At 36.8% G+C, this 21,103-nt stretch overlaps 1 protein-coding gene across 7 annotated transcripts in view; it reads left to right on the top strand.

Annotated features, from left to right (window-relative positions):
- LOC129261738 (sushi, von Willebrand factor type A, EGF and pentraxin domain-containing protein 1-like) overlaps positions 1-21,103 on the top strand; it is a 39,228-nt gene that overhangs the window by 8,365 nt on the left and 9,760 nt on the right. For 2 of the 7 annotated variants that reach the window (XM_064099889.1, XM_064099888.1), the window contains exons 4-21: positions 2,089-2,270; positions 3,661-3,843; positions 4,098-4,280; positions 4,769-4,951; positions 5,372-5,554; positions 5,810-5,992; positions 6,475-6,657; positions 7,392-7,574; positions 8,563-8,745; positions 11,168-11,350; positions 12,683-12,865; positions 14,599-14,727; positions 15,282-15,404; positions 15,736-15,837; positions 16,339-16,455; positions 17,094-17,221; positions 18,371-18,602; positions 20,776-20,934. In XM_064099889.1, the coding sequence (XP_063955959.1) occupies positions 2,183-2,270; positions 3,661-3,843; positions 4,098-4,280; positions 4,769-4,951; positions 5,372-5,554; positions 5,810-5,992; positions 6,475-6,657; positions 7,392-7,574; positions 8,563-8,745; positions 11,168-11,350; positions 12,683-12,865; positions 14,599-14,727; positions 15,282-15,404; positions 15,736-15,837; positions 16,339-16,455; positions 17,094-17,221; positions 18,371-18,602; positions 20,776-20,934 (2,908 nt within the window). In that variant the 5' untranslated portion in view covers positions 2,089-2,182. The remainder of the gene's footprint in view (positions 1-2,088; positions 2,271-3,660; positions 3,844-4,097; positions 4,281-4,768; positions 4,952-5,371; positions 5,555-5,809; positions 5,993-6,474; positions 6,658-7,391; positions 7,575-8,562; positions 8,746-11,167; positions 11,351-12,682; positions 12,866-14,598; positions 14,728-15,281; positions 15,405-15,735; positions 15,838-16,338; positions 16,456-17,093; positions 17,222-18,370; positions 18,603-20,775; positions 20,935-21,103) is intronic. The other 5 variants (XM_064099892.1, XM_064099893.1, XM_064099894.1 and 2 more) reach the window with 5 other exon arrangements.

Here is a 21,103-nt window from a genome sequence, read left to right as displayed (position 1 = left end):
TGCGTAAAAAAATGAATCATGAAGAATGTTTTCATTAGCAAACCCTAAAAATATCAGACCCAAATGAATAAAAACAAGGAAGTTATTGTCATTTTAATATTTTCAACTTTTCAATAGAGGGCACTATGTATTAAGGTAATGACCACTGATGTGTTAAAACCATTTTCTATATGAGGGATGATACCATAGGCAAACCCTGAAAATATGACACCAAAATGTATAAAAACAAGAAAGTTAGAGCAATTTCACTATTGCAATAGAGGGCGCTATTTATTAAGGTAATGGTCACTGATGCGTAAGAAAACGTTCGAATTATCAGGGACGGTACCTCTAACAAACTCTGAATATATGAGACCATAATGATTGAAAACTAGGAAGTTATGGCCATTTTACTATTTTCAACTTTTCAATAGAGGGCGCTATTTCTTAAAGGTAATGGTCACTGATGCGTAAAAACATATGGATTTATACGAGGAATGATACAATTAGCATACCCTCAAAATATGAGACAGAAATGAATGATAACAACAAAGTAATTGTCATTTTACTATTTGTTGACTTTGCAATAGAGGGCGCTATTTGAAAATTTAATGGTTACTGATGCGTAAAAAGCATATGGATTATGAAGAATGATCATAAGCCAGCCCTGAAAATACAAGACCGAAATGAATGATAACAAAGTTATTGTCATTTTACTATTTGTTGACTTTGCAATAGAGGGCGCTATTTGTAAATTTAATGGTCACTGATGCGTAAAAATTTGTTGAATTGTGAAGGATGATACCATAAACCAGCCCTAAAAATATGAAACCGAAATGAATGATAACAACAAAGTTATTGTCATTTTACTATTTGTTGACTTTGCAATAGAGGGCACTATTTGTAAATTGAATGGTCACTGATGCGTAAAATTTTTGTTGAATTGTGAAGGATGGTACCATTAGTGAACCATGAAAATATGAGACGGAAATGAATAAAAACAAGGAAGTTATGGTTATTTTACGATTTTGCTACTTTGCATTTCAATAAATATGAACATTTTGAACGTAAACTATCTTGGATTTGAATTTAGGGCAAATAGACGGCATTTTGAAGGGCAATCGTAGTTTTTATATGAACGAGCAACTCTTAACCAATCTATTGCAATTTGTTAGAAGTATGTAGCATGCAGGATAAGGGAGTTAGGACGGGATTAGGAATGGTATGCAAATGGACTTGAAATTTACAAAATGGCGCCTGGATGGTCATGCATGAGTGATTTTGGAAAATGGAAGACGAGGTGCACAACTAATGATGCTGGACAACATATCTCTCAAATTTGGATAAATTTGGACGAGGGACGGAGCCAGGGCAGAGCTAACAAAAACTACGTGTTAAACGAATTGGGATTTTTTGGAAGAAGCAGACAGAAGAAGACAGAAGGAGAAGACGACGGAATAGGAATACGGAACAACAACAGAGCATTGTCGCCTGTAGGCGTCAATGCAAAGAAGAAGAAGGCGGAATAGGAATACGGAACAACAACAGAGCATTGTCGCCTGGAGGCGTCAATGCAAAGAAGAAGTCGGAGTACGTTAGGCTGTACATCCAGGGCACCTTACTAATGAAAGGTCCTGTCGCGTTGCCGTGACCTTTCCAATAATCTGACATGGACGGTATTTTGTGCACACAAACATAAAGTAATATAAATATGATATATAATTAACACAAGGCTAATTAGAAAATTGATGTCAGAAAGGTGGTGTGAGATGAATTTGGGTCATATAGGCATAATGGAAAAAAAACCGGTGGCTTAATTGTGATGCAGGACAATCGAAGAGTAAGAAATAACAGAAATTACAAAAAAATACAACGACTCTCATATTTTTTTCTTCAACCCACGAACAAGTTGGTTGAAATATGACAATTGTTGTCAGTAACATGTAGAGTTTATTTCAAGATCTTGGCCAAGGTTATTCAAGGAGACCGTGAGCCTATTTAGCTTTCTAGTGTTAAAAGAAATAAATTTTGCATGTGCCCTTACAGAAGGATCGAACATTAAAAAGCGAATGATTAGATCTGCTACAATTTTTTTGGGAATATTTTCAGCCATTGCGTGTCCTGTTTGGAACTATTCTTCGCCTGTAAACGGATCGTGTGACTCGGACTCAATTGTTGATTGGTCGACGGAATGTACATTTGAATGTGCAGAGGGATATCGACTCGAAGGGGACGATATTGCAAGATTGGGGATGATGGACAACTCAATGGATCCCTCCCAACTTGTACAAGTAAGGCACTCGCACTTGTATTTTCTGATAGATAAGAACATTGCACAGATGAACCTCGCTACTGGAGGGTAAGCATACGCATCAAAAGTTGATAATAAGTCTGAATTTTTGGTTGAGAATCTGGGACCGTTTGAGGATTTATATTCAGACGATGTTCTAATTGGATGACATTGCGCACTTTGGCATTAATATATCTTAAAACCATATTTTTAATTTGTATATCACAAGCAGTGGCGTACCTAGGATTTTCCACAGGGGGGGGCAAAACCGTCCGCCAAAAAAATTGACAAGCAAAAAAAAAAAAAAAAAAAAAAAAAAAAAAAAGGTCTTCGGTCACAAATAAAGGATTTCGTACCAGATAAAAATTGACAAGCAAAAAAAAAAAAAAAAAAAAAAAAAAAAAAGGTCTTCAAGCTCGTCAGGGGGCATTGAAGGTCTTAAAGCTCGTCAGGGGGGGCAAAAAAGGTTTTTCAAGCCCATCAGGGGGGGCAAAGATACGTTTTTGCATGGGTTGTGACTCGTTAGGGGGGGAGAGTGCCCCCCCTGCCCCCCCCCCGTAGGTACGCTAGTGATCACAAGTCTATAAGATATGAAAAATCCTTGTCATTAATCAACGAGTCCTGCTTTAACTTTCAGATCTGTTGAGATATATATCCGGTTTTAAATGCAAGTGCGGAACAATCGCGTATGCATAACCGACACTCATGTTTCTTTAATAACTATATAACGCAATATTTTGATATTGGAAATGCAACAATTTCTTTTGCGATATTTTCAGTTATTACCTGTTCTGTCCCTAACTATAATACGCCTCTGAATGGGTCATGTGACTCAAACTCCAGTGTTGATTGGTCGACTGAGTGTAGGTTTGAATGTGCAGAGGGATATCTCCTTGAAGGTGACCTCGCTACAAGGTGTGGAGATGACGGACAATTTAACGGATCTCTTCCGAGTTGTACCAGTAAGGCACTCACGCTTGTAAGAAGGAATTTTCTGATAGATAAGAACATTGCAAAGATGACCTCGCTATTGGAGGGTAGGCATACGCATCAAAAGTTGATAATAAGGCTGAATTTTTGGTTGAGAATCTGGGACCGTTTGAGGTTTAAATATTCAGACGATGTTCTAAGTGGATGACGTGGCGCGCTTTTGCATTAATATCTCTTAAAACTATAATCGTAAGCAGTATATTACAAGGCTACACGATTTAAAATCCTTGTCATTAATCAACGAGTCCTTATTTAATTTTCAGATCTGTTGAGATATATATCCGGTTTAAAATGCAAGTGCGGAACGATCGCGTATGCATAACCGACACTCATGTTTCTTAACTTTATAACGCAAGATTTTAATATTGGATATGCAACAATTTCTTTTGCGATATTTTCAGTTATTACCTGTTCTGTCCCTAACTATAACACGCCTCTGAATGGGTCATGTGACTCAAACTCCAGTTTTGATTGGTCGACTGAGTGTAGGTTTGAATGTGCGGAGGGATATCTCCTTGAAGGTGACCTCGCTACAAGGTGTGGAGATGACGGACAATTTAACGGATCTCTTCCGAGTTGTACCAGTAAGGCACTCACGCTTGTATTTTATTTGTTTATTTATTTATGTTATTTATTTATTTTTGCAAATATGAACAATGTGAGGGTGAGCCGAATAAATTTATTTCCTAGGCATAGACAGATCTGTTGAAATAAATGTCTTGTTTGAAGGGCAAGAGCAGAACGAACTCAACATGAATAAGCGACTCTATCATTCTCCCGAACCATTAGCCAAAGTTTGAATAATTTGATATTCTCATTTATTTTGAAACATTGTCAGTCATTACCTGTCCTGTTTGGGAATATAGCTGGCCTCTGAACGGATCATGTGACTCGAACTCTAGTGTTGATTGGTCGACTGAGTGTAGGTTTGAATGTGATGAAGGGTATATCATTGAAGGTGACAATAATGCAAGGTGCGGAGAGAGTGGACGACTTAACAGATCTCTTCCGACTTGCACAAGTACGGCAATCACGAATGTATTTTTGATATGTGAAAATGAACAGATTTTTTTTTCTTTGTTATCATTATTACTATTATTATTGGGAAGGCTTACAAAGGCCTTAATTGAAAAGGAAACCCAATCCAATTCTAACCAAAATTGTTTTTAAAGGTAAATATGGCTGCATCTTATGAGAAGGAAATCAAATGCACCATATCGCATTAAACAATTGTGCTTCTTTAGACAAGATAGAGTAATGTTCTGAATGCTTTCCTTTTTCAATTCTAATTGTTTAAACATCAGAAAACATGTATAATAGATTTGATTCACTGAAAAATGCTCTAAGTGGATTTAGCTCCTTTTTCAATAACATACGTCTTGTTTGACGTGCAAGAGCAGAACGAACTCAACGTTTATGAGCGATTCTATCATCATGATCATGCTCCCGAACCAAAATAAAACGTTTGAATAATAGGATATGCTTACTTTGTTTAAAATATATTTCCAGTTATTACCTGTCCTGTTTGGGAGTATACGTGGCCTCTGAACGGATCATGTGACTCGAACTCTAGTGTTGATTGGCCGACTGAGTGTAGGTTTGAATGTACCGAGGGATATCGTCTGGAAGGGGACGATATTGCACGATGTGGGGATGACGGACGGCTCAATGGATCCCTCCCAACTTGTACAAGTAGGCACTCGCACTTGTATTTTCTGATAGATAAGATCATTGCAAAGATGACCTCGCTATTGGAGGGTAGGCATACGCATCAAAAGTTGATAATAAGACTGAATTTTTGGTTGAGAATCTGGGACCGTTTGAGGATTAGATATTTAGACGATGTACTAAGTGGATGACGTGGCGCTCTTTTGCATTAATATCTCTTAAAACTATATTTTTAAGCAGTATATTACAAGGCTACACGATATAAAATCCTTGTCATTAATCAACGGGTCCTGATTTAATTTTCAGATCTGTTAAGATATATATCCGGTTTCAAATGCAAGTGCGGAACGATCGCCTATGCATAACCGACACTCATGTTTCTTAACTTTATAACGCAAGATTTTTATATTGGATATGCAACGATTTCTTTTGCGATATTTTCAGTTATTACCTGTTCTGTCCCTAACTATAACACGCCTCTGAATGGGTCATGTGATTCAAACTCCAGTGTTGATTGGTCGACTGAGTGTAGGTTTGAATGTGCAGAGGGATATCTCCTTGAAGGTGACCACGCTACAAGGTGTGGAGATGACGGACAATTTAACGGATCTCTTCCGAGTTGTACCAGTAAGGCAGTCAACGCTTGTATTTTATTTGTTTATTTATTTATGTTATTTATTTATTTTTGCAAATATGAACAATGTGAGGGGGAGCCGAATAAATTTATTTCCTAGGCATAGACAGATCTGTTGAAATAAATGTCTTGTTTGAAGGGCAAGAGCAGAACGAACTCAACATGTATAAACGACTCTATCATGCTCCCGAACCATTAGCCAAAGTTTGAATAATTTGATATTCTCATTTATTTTGAAACATTGTCAGTCATTACCTGTCCTGTTTGGGAATATACCTGGCCTCTGAACGGATCATGTGACTCGAACTCTAGTGTTGATTGGTCGACTGAGTGTAGGTTTGAATGTGATGAAGGGTATATCCTTGAAGGTGACAATAATGCAAGGTGCGGAGAGAGTGGACGACTTAACAGATCTCTTCCGACTTGCACAAGTAAGGCAATCACGAATGTATTTGTGTTATGTGAATATGAACAGATGTATTTGTCTTTGTTATTATTATTATTATTATTATTGGGAAGGCATACAAATACCTTAATTGAAAAGGAAACATATAATCCAATTCTAACCAAAATGGTTTTTAAAGGTAAATATGGCTGTATCTTATGAGAAGGAAATCAAATGCACCATATCGCATTAAACAATTGTGCTTCTTTAGACAAGATAGAGAAATGTTCTGAATGCTTTCCTTTTTCAAATGTTTAATCATCAGAAAACATGTATAATATATTTGATTCACTGAAAAATGCTCTAAGTGGATTTGGCTCCTTTTTGAATAACATACGTCTTGTTTCACGTGCAAGAGCAGAACGAACTCAACGTTTACAAGCGATTCTATCATCATGGTCATGCTCCCGAACCAGAAGACAATGTTTGAATAATAGGATATGCTTACTTTGTTTGTAATATTTCCAGTTATTACCTGTCCTGTTTGGGAGTATACGTGGCCTCTGAACGGATCATGTGACTCGAACTCTAATGTTGATTGGTCGACTGAGTGTAGGTTTGAATGTGCCGAGGGATATCTCCTTGATGGTGACGATACAGCAAGTTGTGGAGATGACAGGCAACTTAATGGATCTCTTCCGCGTTGTAACAGTAAGCCAGTTCCCCTTCTTTTTATTCACTTATCAATAGGGATACTGCAAAGTGACTTTTTTGTTATTGGAAAATCTTTTGTATCAAAATGTGATTGAAATTCTGCATTATTGAGAAAACTGGACTATTTCGGGAATTATGTCTTTGGCTGATGTAATTCAAAGTGGGTGTCACGTTTATTCGGCAGTGACATTTATGAAAATAATGCTCCTCTTCATCTACATATTTGTGGGCTGCACCATTGATATGTTACATTGTCAATTTCTCATATTCAGGACTTAGTGGAGAGCTCAACGTATCACTTCCATATTGTAATAGTAAGGAAGACACGCTTATACTTCTCTAGTCAAAAGGAATATTGTAAAGATAGGCGGGAGGGTATAGATATAATTTGTGCGCTTAAATTCGCCACTCTGAGAAGTTTGAACTGGGGCTACTGACGGAACTCCGGCTTGCTTCTGCATCTTTTGAAATAATACTTATTCAATCTTTATACCATAAGCATATGCGATAGAACAGTTCCGTTATCAGCACATAATCGAGTCCTGTTTCAGAACATCCAATAATGCTATTCAAAGTGACTCGTACTCTATATATATCTGGATTTTGGATCTGTTGAGAAAAAGATGTTTTATTTTAAACTCACGTGTAAAAGTGACTCTATTAATATTATTCTCTAACGCAAAGTTTAAATGATTGCATATTCTTTAATTTCTTTTGGGGGATATTTTCAGTCATTACCTGTCCTGTTCCAAATTACACTACACCTCTGAACGGGTCATGTGACTCGAACTCCAGTGTTGATTGGTCGACGGAATGTAGGTTTGAGTGTGCAGAGGGATATCTCCTTGAAGGGGACGATACTGTAATGTGTGGTTTGGGTGGACAGTTCAACGGATCACTTCCAAGTTGTACTAGTAAGACAGTGACGCTTTTTTTTTTTATATCTATATGAAATTGTAAAGATGAGCATTGTTATTATTGTGTATGATTTTGTACCAAAATTTGATAGCAATGCTGAATAATTAAGAATATGGACCTTTCGGGAATCAAGACTTTAGCAGATGTAGTTCAAAGTGGATACCATGTCACTTTGGCATTGACATTAATGGAAACGATGCCCTTTTCAAGTTTTACGTATTTCAGGACTACGTAATTGGTAGGTTACATTATTACTGTCAGTAAGTAAGCCATATTTTTGGGCTTGAGTTAATCGAAAGTGGTCCTGGTGTTATTTGGCGTGCCAGATTTTCATGAAACAAATATTTTGTGTCAGTCAATTAAAGGGATCGTTTCACTTTGTGAGCAGACGATTTAAAAAATTCTCAAACTAAGACGAAACATGTGTATGAATGCCTGTATTTGTCCTCAAAAACCCTGAAGCAGACCACAATATAGGATGAAAAACTATGATTTAGATACAAGAGGCAATTTATAAGCCTGATTTTGAGAACCGTCTCGTAGACGGGTTTGGCGTATGACCAATTTTCTCCAATTCCAAAGAGTCCGTTGGCTGCGTCGACTGCCTTCTGCTGTGTGTATCTCCTATACCACACTATTGTTAGCTGCACTAGACATTCAATGTATATCTTGTACACGCTGTATGTAGTTCGTGCTGTGTTAATCTAGAGTTAATGCGTTGAAGTGCACAGATTCGCTGTATAGTCATTGAAACCAACCCTAAATTATTTTCAAACTTTGGTTTACATATCCAAGATTTAAAAATTGTTCGTGTAGATATTATGATCCCTTGAAACTTTTGGGATGGTATTTTACACTACAAGCCTAATGTTTAGCCCATTTTTAAGAACCAAAATAATTTTTTTTTAAATCAGAACAAAGTGAAATTACCACTTTAAACACTACGTTAACATGAGTGGATATGCTGCCATTTCTTCTTGCCAGTTATCATCTGTCCTGTTTGGGACTATACTTGGCCGCTGACTGGGTCGTGTGACTCGAACTCTAGTGTTGATTGGTCATTGGAGTGCAGGTTTGAATGTGCTGAAGGGTATCTCTTTGAAGGAAGCGATACTGCAAGGTGTGGACTTAGTGGAGAGCTCAACGGATCAATTCCAGATTGTAACAGTAAGACAGCCACGCATTTTTTGTAATATAAATATTGTGGATATGAACTTTGTTTTTAGTTGGTAGACACAATCACATTATAAGTCGATCAAAATGTTGAATAGTGAGTTAAGAATCTGAGACTCTTTTTAAGGATTATGTACTTTGATAAGTAAGTCGCATCAATTTTCCATACGAATTTTTGGAAAGAACGTCATGATTGGTATGCTACGTTGCCAGTAAACGACGAAGTCCCGTTTTGGGCTGTGGCTAATCAACGTGGGTGTTTTAGTTTTTATTTGACTCACTAGATATTGTTAGAAAGCAATACTTGTTTTCAAGTATCGGTCGATCGGAACTAAATCGCCCAGATCATCGCTTTGGTTTAGAGTCGGAATGACTCTAAACCATAGCGATTGAATAATTGGATATACAATTTCTTTTGAAATATTTCTAGTCATTCCCTGTCCTGTTGGGAACTATATTCCGCCTCTGAACGGGTCATGTGACTCAAACTCAAGTGTTGATTGGCCAACGATATGTAGGTTTGAGTGTGCACCGGGATATGTCCTTGAAGGGGGTGATATTGTAATGTGTGGTCTGGGTGGACGGTTCAACGGATCACTTCCAAAGTTGTACTAGTAAGGCGGTCACGCTTCTATTCCCTCTCTATTTTTGCAAATATGTATAATTTGATGAGCGGAATGATTTGTTTTTTATTGGTTAGGCCGCCATACGTATGTTGAAATAAAATATCTTGATTGAAGTACAAGAGCATAACGAACTCAACATGTACGAGGGCAGTCCCATAAAGTTATCAACTTTTTTGTACGTCCGACCCCCATTTTTCTCAAGTTTTACTTCACTTCATAAACTGACCAGGTCATGGTCATTTAGGGGAATTACAGACTGTCAAAAGAACAAGAAATCAGAGACAAAAAAAAAAATCATGAAGGTCCCACATATAGGTGGTCGGACGTACATAATGCACTAGCGTAAATCCGGTCCGAGCAGTGGGGGGGGGGGGGGGGGGGTGGGGGCAGTGGATGATAGCAATATATTGATCTGAAAATTCAAAATTTTGGGGACACCCCCACACCAAGGGCTGTGTACGTGTATACGGTGGTTTATGACCATATACATAATTCCCCCATATTTCAGTTAAAAGCCTATAAAGATTTGTTATAGCTATAAAGCAATGATTTACAATTAATATCAATATGCGAGCGAAGCGAGCGAGCAGATTTTCAGTAGTTGGAAGACAAAATGATGCCCAAAAACCTCTTTTAAGTGATCACGGGGTAATTATCACATCACGGGCAGTGTATACGTATGTGTACATACTGTAAATGTGTACATTATATCTTTCAGTTAAAAGCCTATCATGAATTTGTTCGAAGGCTATATTGTAATGGATTTGTTAAGATATAAAATATGAATTACAGTAAATATGCGAGCGAGCAAATTCTCAATGTTGGAATAAAGAATGATGACCAAAATCGTCTTTCAAGGGGTGTGTAATGATGGAAGAAATGCTTCGAGTGAGCGAAGTCGGCGAGCCTTGAAAAATTGCTTCAGTCTTTCAAAATGGTGTGCATATAATTACAGAATATGATCAAGGTAGATTATCAATAAATTAAACTACATAAGAAAAGGAAAAGGAAATAAAAAGAGCAAATAGGTATTGAACGGTCCATATTTTGTTCAATGAAAACTCATTTGCTCACCGGTTAAATGTGGTTAAAGATTATATTGGGAGGTGATGCAACAATAAAAATATTGGGGAAAAATCATGTTTGAAATATTTATTAGATTGTTATGGGATTAATGTGATTTAAACCCTCCTATAAACAGATAAAACTGTAAAGTGTGAGGGAAATATTGCTGTCCTAACTTGCCTCTGTGTTCATTAACGGTATTAATTTGGTCAATGTTATCAGTAACTCATCGTAGGCCTACTCTTAACTGGAAGTATAAAGTATACCGATATTTTTTTGTACAGATTATCCCCCGCATCCACAAAGATGCTAGGTTAGTATGACCCCCTACATTCACGCTAGTGTATTCAAAGGATGTTTTAGTTGGTTTATGATCAAACTATATTTAAAAGTTATTGATATCTTACAATTTGTACATGGACGTATTATAACCATACTTTCATGATGAAGGGGATATAATATTTGCAATATGCTAAACGTAGGGATTTGTCATGGCCAAAATCCTGTAAGATTACATTGAGCGCGGGAGCGGAGCGAACACACAAGAAAGTTTGCATTTTTAGAATGCAAAATTGGGCAATTTAAGCACTTTGACTGCATTTAAAGATGAATCGACGTTTTAATTTACGCCCCTGATTTTATGGAATTGCCCATCTACAATGCTCCTAACCATAAGAGAACATTCAAATAATTGGATATGCTCATTTCTTTCGTATTATTTCCAGTTATCATATGTCCTGTTTGGGAATATACTTTGCCTCTGAACGGATCATGTGACTCGAAATCTAATGTTGATTGGCCGACTGAGTGTAGGTTTGGATGTGCTGAGGGATATCTTCTTGAAGGTGACGATATTGCAAGATGTGGAGTTGGTGGACAACTTACCGGATCCCTTCCGCATTGTACCAGTAAGCAGGGGCGTCGATCCATTTTTCAGATTGGGGGGGGGGGGGCAAAATCATTAATCAACTTTCCAAAGGCGCTCGATCACACAAAACAAACAAACTCACCCGCACACACACACACACACACACCCTTATATGCCTTTATATATATATATATCTATACACACACACACCCTCACACACACACACACACACATATATATATATATATATAAATATGTATATGACTCATGAGATAGAGACACAAATCTCAACATCAAATTAATGCGAGCGCGAAGCGCGAGCTGAAATTTTTTTGTATACTGATCTGATAACAGGAAAAAGGTGCCTGTTTAGGACTGTTTGTCATGAGGATACATATCTCACTACACAGATAATGCAAGTGCCGAGAGCCGGAGGTGAAATTTCTTTATATTCTGACCTGTAAGCTTGATATTCTATGCATTTTTGGTACCAATGATTAAGATGGGTATCTAAAAAACAATAGATGCGAGCGCGAAGCGCGAGCTGAAAATTATGATATTTTGATCAGAAAAAAATTGAGATTAATGGACGTTTTTAATTAAGAACAAGATATATATCCAACAAAAGATTATTGCAAATCGAACCGCGAGTTATTTTGAGGCTTAGAACTGAAAACGGGACATTCTATTCACCTATTAATCATGAAAAGTATGGGTTTTTGCTACAGAAATGATGCGAGCGCGAAGCGCGAGCTGAAAATTTTTATATTCCAATCTGAAAAGCGGACATTTTGAGCATGATTTTAAATAAAGAACGAATTGTGTATTTCGATCTCGCTTGCTGATTTATGTGTAACATTACAATCTTATTTTATTTTTTACACATGCGGAATTATTGGGGGGGCAAAACGATATGTTTGCCCCCCAATATTTTCATTGGTGGGGCGATCGCCCCCCTGCCCCCCCCCAGGATCGACGCCTCTGCCAGTAAGTGTAACTGGAACGACTGTTTTTCCCCTCATAAATAGATCTACACATTTTATAGCAGACCCGTCCTGACGTAAGATTAAGATCAGTTTTTCCCTCATCCATTTGCCTTGAACATCGGTACCTTCGAATTTAACTAGAAATCGGACCGTTACAAAAGATCAAGCGAAAGACTCAAATACGCTTGTTTCATTATTTGAAAATAAAGTCCTGTTTGAATGTTTGATATGTGTTTGATGGCAACCCTTTTTTAACGGGTCAATTAATTTTAATCGTACTATTCTATCTGTGCTCAAAACTTGAGCAAAGAATGGATTGAGTAGAGTCATGTTAAGTAAGATTTTTTTTCGATATTAAATCATATTTCGTTAAACTTTTCTCCCAGTTCTCTGTGAAGTTGACTACATATCCCCACTAACCAATATTAACAGTGCATGTCCGGCAGGAACGAAAATTACTGAGAATACAGAATGCGATTTTAGCTGCCCAACTGGATATAATCTCGTCGGGAATTCAACAGTTTATTGCATGGCAAACGGTCTTCTATCTGACCAAATCGGATGCGAGAGTAAGATTTTTTTCTTTAATAAATATTAATATTTGCAAGTTGGTTGTCAACTAATTTTCTTTTCCTGTTTTTCCCCATCTCCCCATTCCATTCTTCTTAGGGTTGTATGGATAAAACGGAGCCATTATTCTTTGGACATTTTAAAATATAATATTTTACTGAGGTGGCAATTATCTTACCTCCCATTTAATGTTACAGTTTGTACGGGAGACGGGAGCTCCCACCGTCATTAGAAGTTGACACCATGCTTGTCCATTAAAGGTATACAATTGACAAAATAAGGGGTATAAAAGTAAACTTTTCAATACGATTGATCTCATGGTCTTAAAAAGGGTATTAGTCATGAAAATATAATATGAGAAATTGTATGGGCAGGGAAACGTTACCAACGTTTAGAGTACCCTGAGATTGATCGAAGAAACCATTTCTTGTTGTTGTTTTAGGTAATTTTTCAATCTATGGACGACTATAATTTACACTTTGCCCCCCCCCCCTCCGGGCGATGATAAGATCAGTATAGGCATTTACTGAGGAAAAGTATATACTTATACTTGCAAGGTTGGTTTGGATTCCTGAATAATTTAGGCTTTATGCAAACTAATGCAAATAAATACAGCAAAGAAAAAGATTAAAGGGACTATACAGTGCGTATCAAAAAAAAGTTTACACTTTGAAAAAACCCTGGGAATTAAAAAATATACAACATGTGGGTAATTTTGTCACATATAATCTTGGTTTTGGGTCTTATCTATCAAATGAAAGTAAAAGTTTTGACAGAATGTTACACTTGAGTGAGCACTGTCCGTTTTTGTAAAGCTCGCAGAAATCTGTTTGCGCAGAAATGCTCGTTTTCACGCTGTGTCAAGGGGAAAGGGCGAAATCAAACTTACCCTGCGAAACATTTCTCATACATTGCCCTTGCAATTTTAGTCAATTGAAATAAAACGGATACATTCAAGCATTTTGTAACAATTTTGCCACCCAAATTGAAATTTCAACACTTAGTAAGCACGACCTTTACCCTTTTCGTACCAGCCGGATCTGAGGACATAACTGAATCTGAACAAAAGTTTATATCAGACATCTCCAGCATTTTTTCACTAAGTTTTTATCATTTGAAGTGGGTTTACATTTCATTTTTCATTTAATACTTGTTTCTCCGCACTTTTTCAAAGCTTGACAATGATTAACAAAATGAAAATCAAGCCTAAGCCATTTCATGTAAATCACAGCTCAGTGTAAAGCAAATATCGTCACGATGGCCTCCGTGTGTGGGGGAGTGGGGTGGGGCGCAATGCACCCTTCGAAGTGTTTTGGGCAAGGAAACAAGTTTAAAAAGGTAAAAGATATCTTCAGATCAATTTTACTAGCTAAGTTATACGTGTTCTTCATGATTAAGGTATACTTTTAATATCATAACTATTTCAAAGTTCTGCGCAAATCATTTTTCACTAACTTTTTAAAAGTAAGTGGTGCTCACTCAAGCGGAAATATTTTTCGACAGTTATATCGTCATTTGCTTAAATGGATCTGTGGAAAAATCTTCAGGATATTACAAATGTATAATTTTACAAGATTTTTTCAAAGTGTAAACTTTTTTTTTATACGCACGGTACAAACCGATCACAACCCCATTCAATATAATGTTAATCGAATATTAACATTATTCATTGTGGTCCTAGATAACATGTACTTTTATTTATATACCGCTTTCATCGTCGTTTTGTCAACAGGTATCAATAAATGTTCAACTTTGCCATGCAGTGCTGATGCTAACAGTTTCTGTGTCAATAGACTGGGGACTTTCCAGTGTAGCTGTTACGAGGGATATGAGAATTCCATAGAAAACCCACAGTGCAGTCGTAATATTACTTCCCTGTCTTTTTTATTAAAAGATATATCATTACAAGAGGGCTTAGAATTACATGCTTATATTGATTAAATTATAATTGTACCGTGTTCAGATAAACCGTTATAGAAAAAAGGCAATTTCTTGGACAGTTGCTCGCAGAGTGCCCCTACCCATCATGCTAATGATGAGATGAATTTGCCAGTTTGCGAAGTAGATTATTTTGCTTTATTTCACCTTGATGATACGTTATCAATGTGATAGTTAATTAGACATTAGATTTAAATGTCTGGGTATAAATTCCCGTTTCTCGGTTAATACTTTAACGTGATTTGTAACACTCCTGTAGCTTTATAAAAACGAACATCAGATATCAATACTTTGGTACTGTCATTATACATGCTATAATTGGTAGCGTAACAAGGGAAATATAGTTTGAAAATATGCGGGAATCGTTCAAAATCTTCACTTGAAATAATCGAAAAAAAGAAAGAATATATATTTATATATATATATATACTGATGTCACTACGCACGTTGTGTATATATTGCTTTGTCCTTGTACAGCTGGTACTCCAACAATAGCATGTCAAATCGATTCATGTATGAACGGGGGTACTTGTAATCAGGAGCCTACAACGTTTACCTGTACCTGTCCTTCCGGATTCACAGGCATGATGTGCCAAAATGGTAAATGTTATTCGAATTCCTTAGCAATATAACAATTACATTATAATTACATTATCTTGTATAATTCACCCCAAACCTTTAACTATTCCTCTTTCTTCTCAACATGAACATCATGTTGAAGGGGTTCTATTTTCTACCTGCAAGAGGGCTCGGGATTGAACCAGACTTAATGAACACGATGAAGAATATTATTACTTTTTGTGAGGATTGATTTACTTAACATATTAGGAATCATCCAATGATCATAAATTAATGATACCCCTAGACAGAAATGGAGTTTACTTGATTCTACTAATATATACTTCCATACTTTTCTTACGCTGGGAATTAGATCTGAGGTGCAATGACGTAGTTTGTGAGGATACTCAGACTTGCTTCCAAGGAGTATGCGTATGTCAAGATGGCAGAGCTCCTGTGAATGGCGTATGTGAAGGTAGGTCAGTTTGCTTTGATTCAGATAGGTCTATTACTGCGTGGAGTACAGAACATAAGTCCACTTTGGGTATCACCGTGATCATATGCAGGAATAGTGCTGAATGCAACTTTGAGCTGATTGACTGTTTTACCATGTGGATTAACTTAGAATATTGGGCAAATAGTGATTACAAAATATTATGAGTGTCTGTTTTTTATCAATATAAGATTTTATGTTTTATTTTATTAAAATGACATTCCTGTTCGGTTGCACACAGTGTACCTCACTAGAAAATAAGGACTTCTCGGTGTTCAATCAATTTAACTTCTGAAAATGGTAAAAGGAACTTGGGGGCCATTGGTTATTTTTTAAAGTTATGTTGATATAGTTTCTAAGATAAAACAACTTGTCTAGTTCAAAGCAGAATTAAATTTTTGGAACAAGAAAGGTTGCATGAAAACAAATGACATTTAATGGTCCCATCTGATATTAAATCTTGGAATTTGGATTTTTAACCAGAGTCATGTTCCCAGAGCTGTGTTTTGGAACAGGAAAGATGTGTAATCTCTTCGTGCCGATGTCGAACCACATGGTTCAGGAGAGAAATAGGAAATGGTGTATCTCGATGCAGCAAAGGTGAGGGCCAATCCCCCGTTTGCTTACTTTTAGTAGATCATAATGACCAATAGAAGATTTTGTATAAGTATGAATAAAAATACTATTACAAAGAATGGTTGGGGTCATAATTTCTAGCCACAATTCAGTATCAAAGAAGTTGTTAATAAAAAGGATAGCCATACAAAAAATGATTGTCATTCTTACAGGGGAATTTGAAAAATTAACAAACAGACATAAAACTACACACTTTTTTTTTACAATTTGATAGAAAAATCTTGCTTTTTCATATATATTTCAGTTGGTCAATCTCTGTGTCACACCTATACAAGAAGATAGTAAAATTAATATAGTAAAGAAGTAAATATTATATTTCTATTTTTGGGCAAATCGTAATCTAATGTCCCATTGATTTTTTTTTCAATTTCAGGCAGGAATTTTGAATTTAATATTTTTTCACTATAAAAAAATGCTAATTCCTTAATGTTACACAATAATTTAATTACACACTTTTAAACGATCTAGGAATAATATAAATATCACATTTAAAAAAACCAAGTTTGAGGAAAGCTTGAAACATTTTAGCCATGGATTCTATATCTTTATTATTGGATTCACTAACGAACTGCTGGTACCGCCATTTTTTCACCTCCTCACAGCAAGTCGTCTGTTAAGAATATCCTACATTCTCCTTGCTATCAACGGTGTTCAAGTAAACTTTGACGCCGCGTACAGAGATCCGCAGAGCGCAGAATATATCGCCGGTGCAGAAGTAATTAGATATGTGGTAAATATCATATCCATGATAATTATACTAGTCTTGCTTATATACCACTTACTTTATCAGAAATATCTGACCACTTTAGAGCAATGCAGTGTTATCTGATAATTAACCTTGTTTTTTTAAGTAGAACAACTGTCACGCGCACTGCGTTTCAAGGGATAGGCCTACATTCCTGCCAGCTCCCCACTTACCCAATATGGGTTGATGGCAGCATTATATTGAAAGATTTCCTGCTAGAAATGTCTAGATGTACTTGGGTAAGGTACATGGGTTCCTGGCAGGAATGTATTCCTTGAATCGCAGAGCGCGTAAAAGCTGAAGCCTTTCATATAGAATTCCAACCATTGTAACTTAGTCACTTTGAGAGACGAATACAGTGATAATTAGACATAATAAAACGATTTGATTTTACATTTAGCATGTTTAGCGGAAGGGGATATTAAAGTTATTTTGGGTCTGAATAAAATAACAAACACGCATGATGCAGTCATTTGCTTTATTTTTATTACGAACATCTTTTTAAAACAACTCAAGGTCTTGTGCCGTTTCTGATATTAACATGTGATTTGTTTATAAGAGAACTCTGTTTCCAAAGCTTCATCACATTCTTGGGAGATTTAATCTCTAGCACTGTCCAAAAGAGAATAGACTTGTTTTTAAGAGGTTATTATTATTATCATATTTCTTTTTGTTATTACCGTATTATTTAAGCATTTAATTTTGTCATGTTTACTCAAACAACACCCTGTTTATATGTATTTTATCCTCCCATTCAATGGTAAGGTCTGTTCTGAATATGTGTAAAACCAGGAGTTGGGGCGTGCGCCTGTAAACTAAGCTCCAAAATGGAGGATAGAATTTCGAGATTGAAGCCCTTGGCCCCGTTGCATAAAAGTTACTCTTAAAGTCATTGTCATCCAATGGTATCTTTCATGGACTCCTATACTGATTGGCTGTTAATCATTCTTGCCATGGTGGGTACTATGGGGTGGCAAAGTTACCATTATAGTAACTTTTATGCAAGGGGATCCTAGTCACACCTTTTTTTTTATTGTGACATGAAATGATTGATACACGTTTTTTTCAAAACTCAATGACATACACTTATGACTGATTTCTGTACAAACTCTGTCACGTTTGTCTTACTTACAGATACCGAGGGTATTAAAAGCCAGAGGTGTTGGGGGTGTCATCACTTCTGTGGTCTTGGGGTATTTCAATGGTAGTCTTGGTGTAGATTCTGCTGTCTCCGTAGATGAAACCTTCGTCGGTGATGAGACCACTTTGACCGACGCTCTCATGCAGGAAATGATAGAAGGCCAAGATCATCTTACAGCTGACAATACCAGCCTTCGTATTAACATGGCATCACTTAATGTTGCAGGTACGTATAGTGGTGGGGGTGTAGGGGGAAAGAGCCTAACTTGATTTTTTTTTTCGGGGGGGGGGTATGATGTTCGATTTTTACTTGCCATTTTTGTTTGTTAAAAGATGTTTGCTATTCCTGGTAAGGTTTTCTGGGTACGTTACCGTACATATACGTATATGCAATTTAGCTGGGAAGTAAGCTGCCATGTTTTATTTCCAAATGTATATATAAACAAGTGTTTGGTACTGCAAAACCGTAAAATAGCGTTTTTAAATGTATATATATTTTTTCCAATATCTTTAAATACTGATATTCCAACTGTCATCAAATTTTTGTAAGAATATTATTACACATCATAGTATCAACTACCATCTTTATCCTGATGATACCCAGTTGTATATTTCATTTAACCCTAAAATACCAGGATATTTAGTTGTTGCTTTGTTTAGACTCCAGAAATGCATTTCAGATATTAGAAATCGGATGACAGTCAATAAATTGAAATTGAATGACACAAAAACAGAATTCTTCGTAGCAGCCTCTTCCCACACTTTACATAATCTGCCAGATCTGAAAGCTAAAGGTTGGCGATATATTCATAAGCCTTCAGTTACTGTCAAAAATCGTGGTGTGATATTCGATAGACAAATGTCAATGTTCGATCGTGTTTCTCAAATATGCACTACAGTAACTTTTTCACTTAAGGAATATTTCTCGGATAAGAAGATATATCAATCAGCCTGTAACAATGCAAAACGTTTCTCGTTCTGTCTCGCTTAGATTACTGTAATGGCCTTCTCTCCAACATACCTGTTACTCAACATGCTCAATGAAATCGTATTCAACGTCTTCAAAATTGGGCTGCTCGCCTGATTTATCAAGTAACAAGATTCCACGCGTCCAAACCACTCCTTGACTCGATACATTGGCTTCCTCTTTAGTCCCTTTTACACCTTCACGGATGCAACACGGACCATCCCGGATTGTCAATCCGGGGTCATCCGTGTACAGTCAGGGATTACACCTGTGTACACACTGGCTACTCATCCGGCGCCATCCTTGATGTACCGGCATATCCGAGAGAAAATTGAACATGTTCAATTTTTCATCCCGGGGTACACGGACGGATAATCATCCGTCTTTATCCTTGTAGCCACCTTGTACATCCGTGTAGCTACCGAATGCATCCGGGAGGCTATATCCGGGGTGGAAAATTCTCCATTGTTTGCGTACATGAACAATAGTCCGTGTTCATGACCATGTATGTGTACGTTGAAAAATAAAAATAAAACTTCAATCTTGGTCAATGCTCTAGAGATATCCCAATAGAGACCTTCAGCCACCGTGAGGTCCATGTAAGGACCATGTAACATCCATGTATTCCGTGTGGACTCCATGTAGCGTACCAAGCAGATCCCTATACTAGTGCTACCTTGGCTATCCTTGTAGAAACCGCGCATTTCCGTACACCTCCGTGTAAAGGCATCGAATAGTTTTCAAGTTACTTTTGTTAGTTTTCAAATCTCTTAACAAACAGGCACCTCAATATCTAAATGATTGCTTGACCTTGTACACCCCTCGCATGAATGTACGAGCCTCCAGTGACCCACTTCGGCTAACCTACAAAATTACACGGAAACTGGCTGGGGATAGGACTTTCACTGTACCTGTTTCAAAATATTGGAACAAGTTACCTCTTTCACTCCGACAGTCACCATTTCTCCCTTCATTTAAAAAGGGACTAAATACTTTTTTTTCATGTCCAGAGTTTTAGGATTACAATTTCAATCTATACTTGATGTCTTCTTTTGTTGTAAGCGCTTTGGGCCAATTTGGGAAAAGCGCAGTACGTAAATAATAATAATAATGATAATAATAATAATATAAAGCATACACTATCACTAATTTCAACTTTATTTAATAATTTCGTATCTGTGATGTTCTTAATTTTCTTTCCTATTATTGTTTTTCCTCCGCAATGCAATTATAACTTTAGGCCTCCTATATAATGCTAGATATCCCCACCCCCTTCATTTCTTTTGCATCTCTGATGGTTATAATAAATTCAAGAAATTCAGAAAATATATAAAATTTGTCGATTGCACAACCTTGTAGGAATAGGCAGGTTCATGTGTGTGTGGGTGCGTGTTTGTGTGTACAATACATACCTATTTTTTTGTCTTTATAGAAATCACTGAAGTAGATGAATGCGCTGATGGAAGCCACGATTGTGACACTAACGCCCTTTGCATCAACACCGATCCAGGACTTGGATTCGGTTGCCTATGCAATGAGGGTTATGACGACCTCTACCCAGCTTCACTACCCGGCCGATATTGTTTTCTTGGTAGGAACAGTATTTTCCATAATGTTTCCGGTTTCCCCCCGTGTGCGTGGGAAGCATAATGATTTGATATCTAATGGATGTACTGACATTAGTTCTGATCAAATTGAAATCATGGCATTTTTTTATAGTTATTGATTAATTGTTTATTTATTCGTATCTGCATGTCATT

Source organism: Lytechinus pictus, chromosome 5, assembly GCF_037042905.1.
Source record: "Lytechinus pictus isolate F3 Inbred chromosome 5, Lp3.0, whole genome shotgun sequence".
In the NCBI taxonomy this organism is placed as follows: Eukaryota; Metazoa; Echinodermata; class Echinoidea; order Temnopleuroida; family Toxopneustidae; genus Lytechinus; species Lytechinus pictus.
Note: the sequence above shows the minus strand (reverse complement) of the source record. Positions and strands in the feature narration are given on the sequence as shown.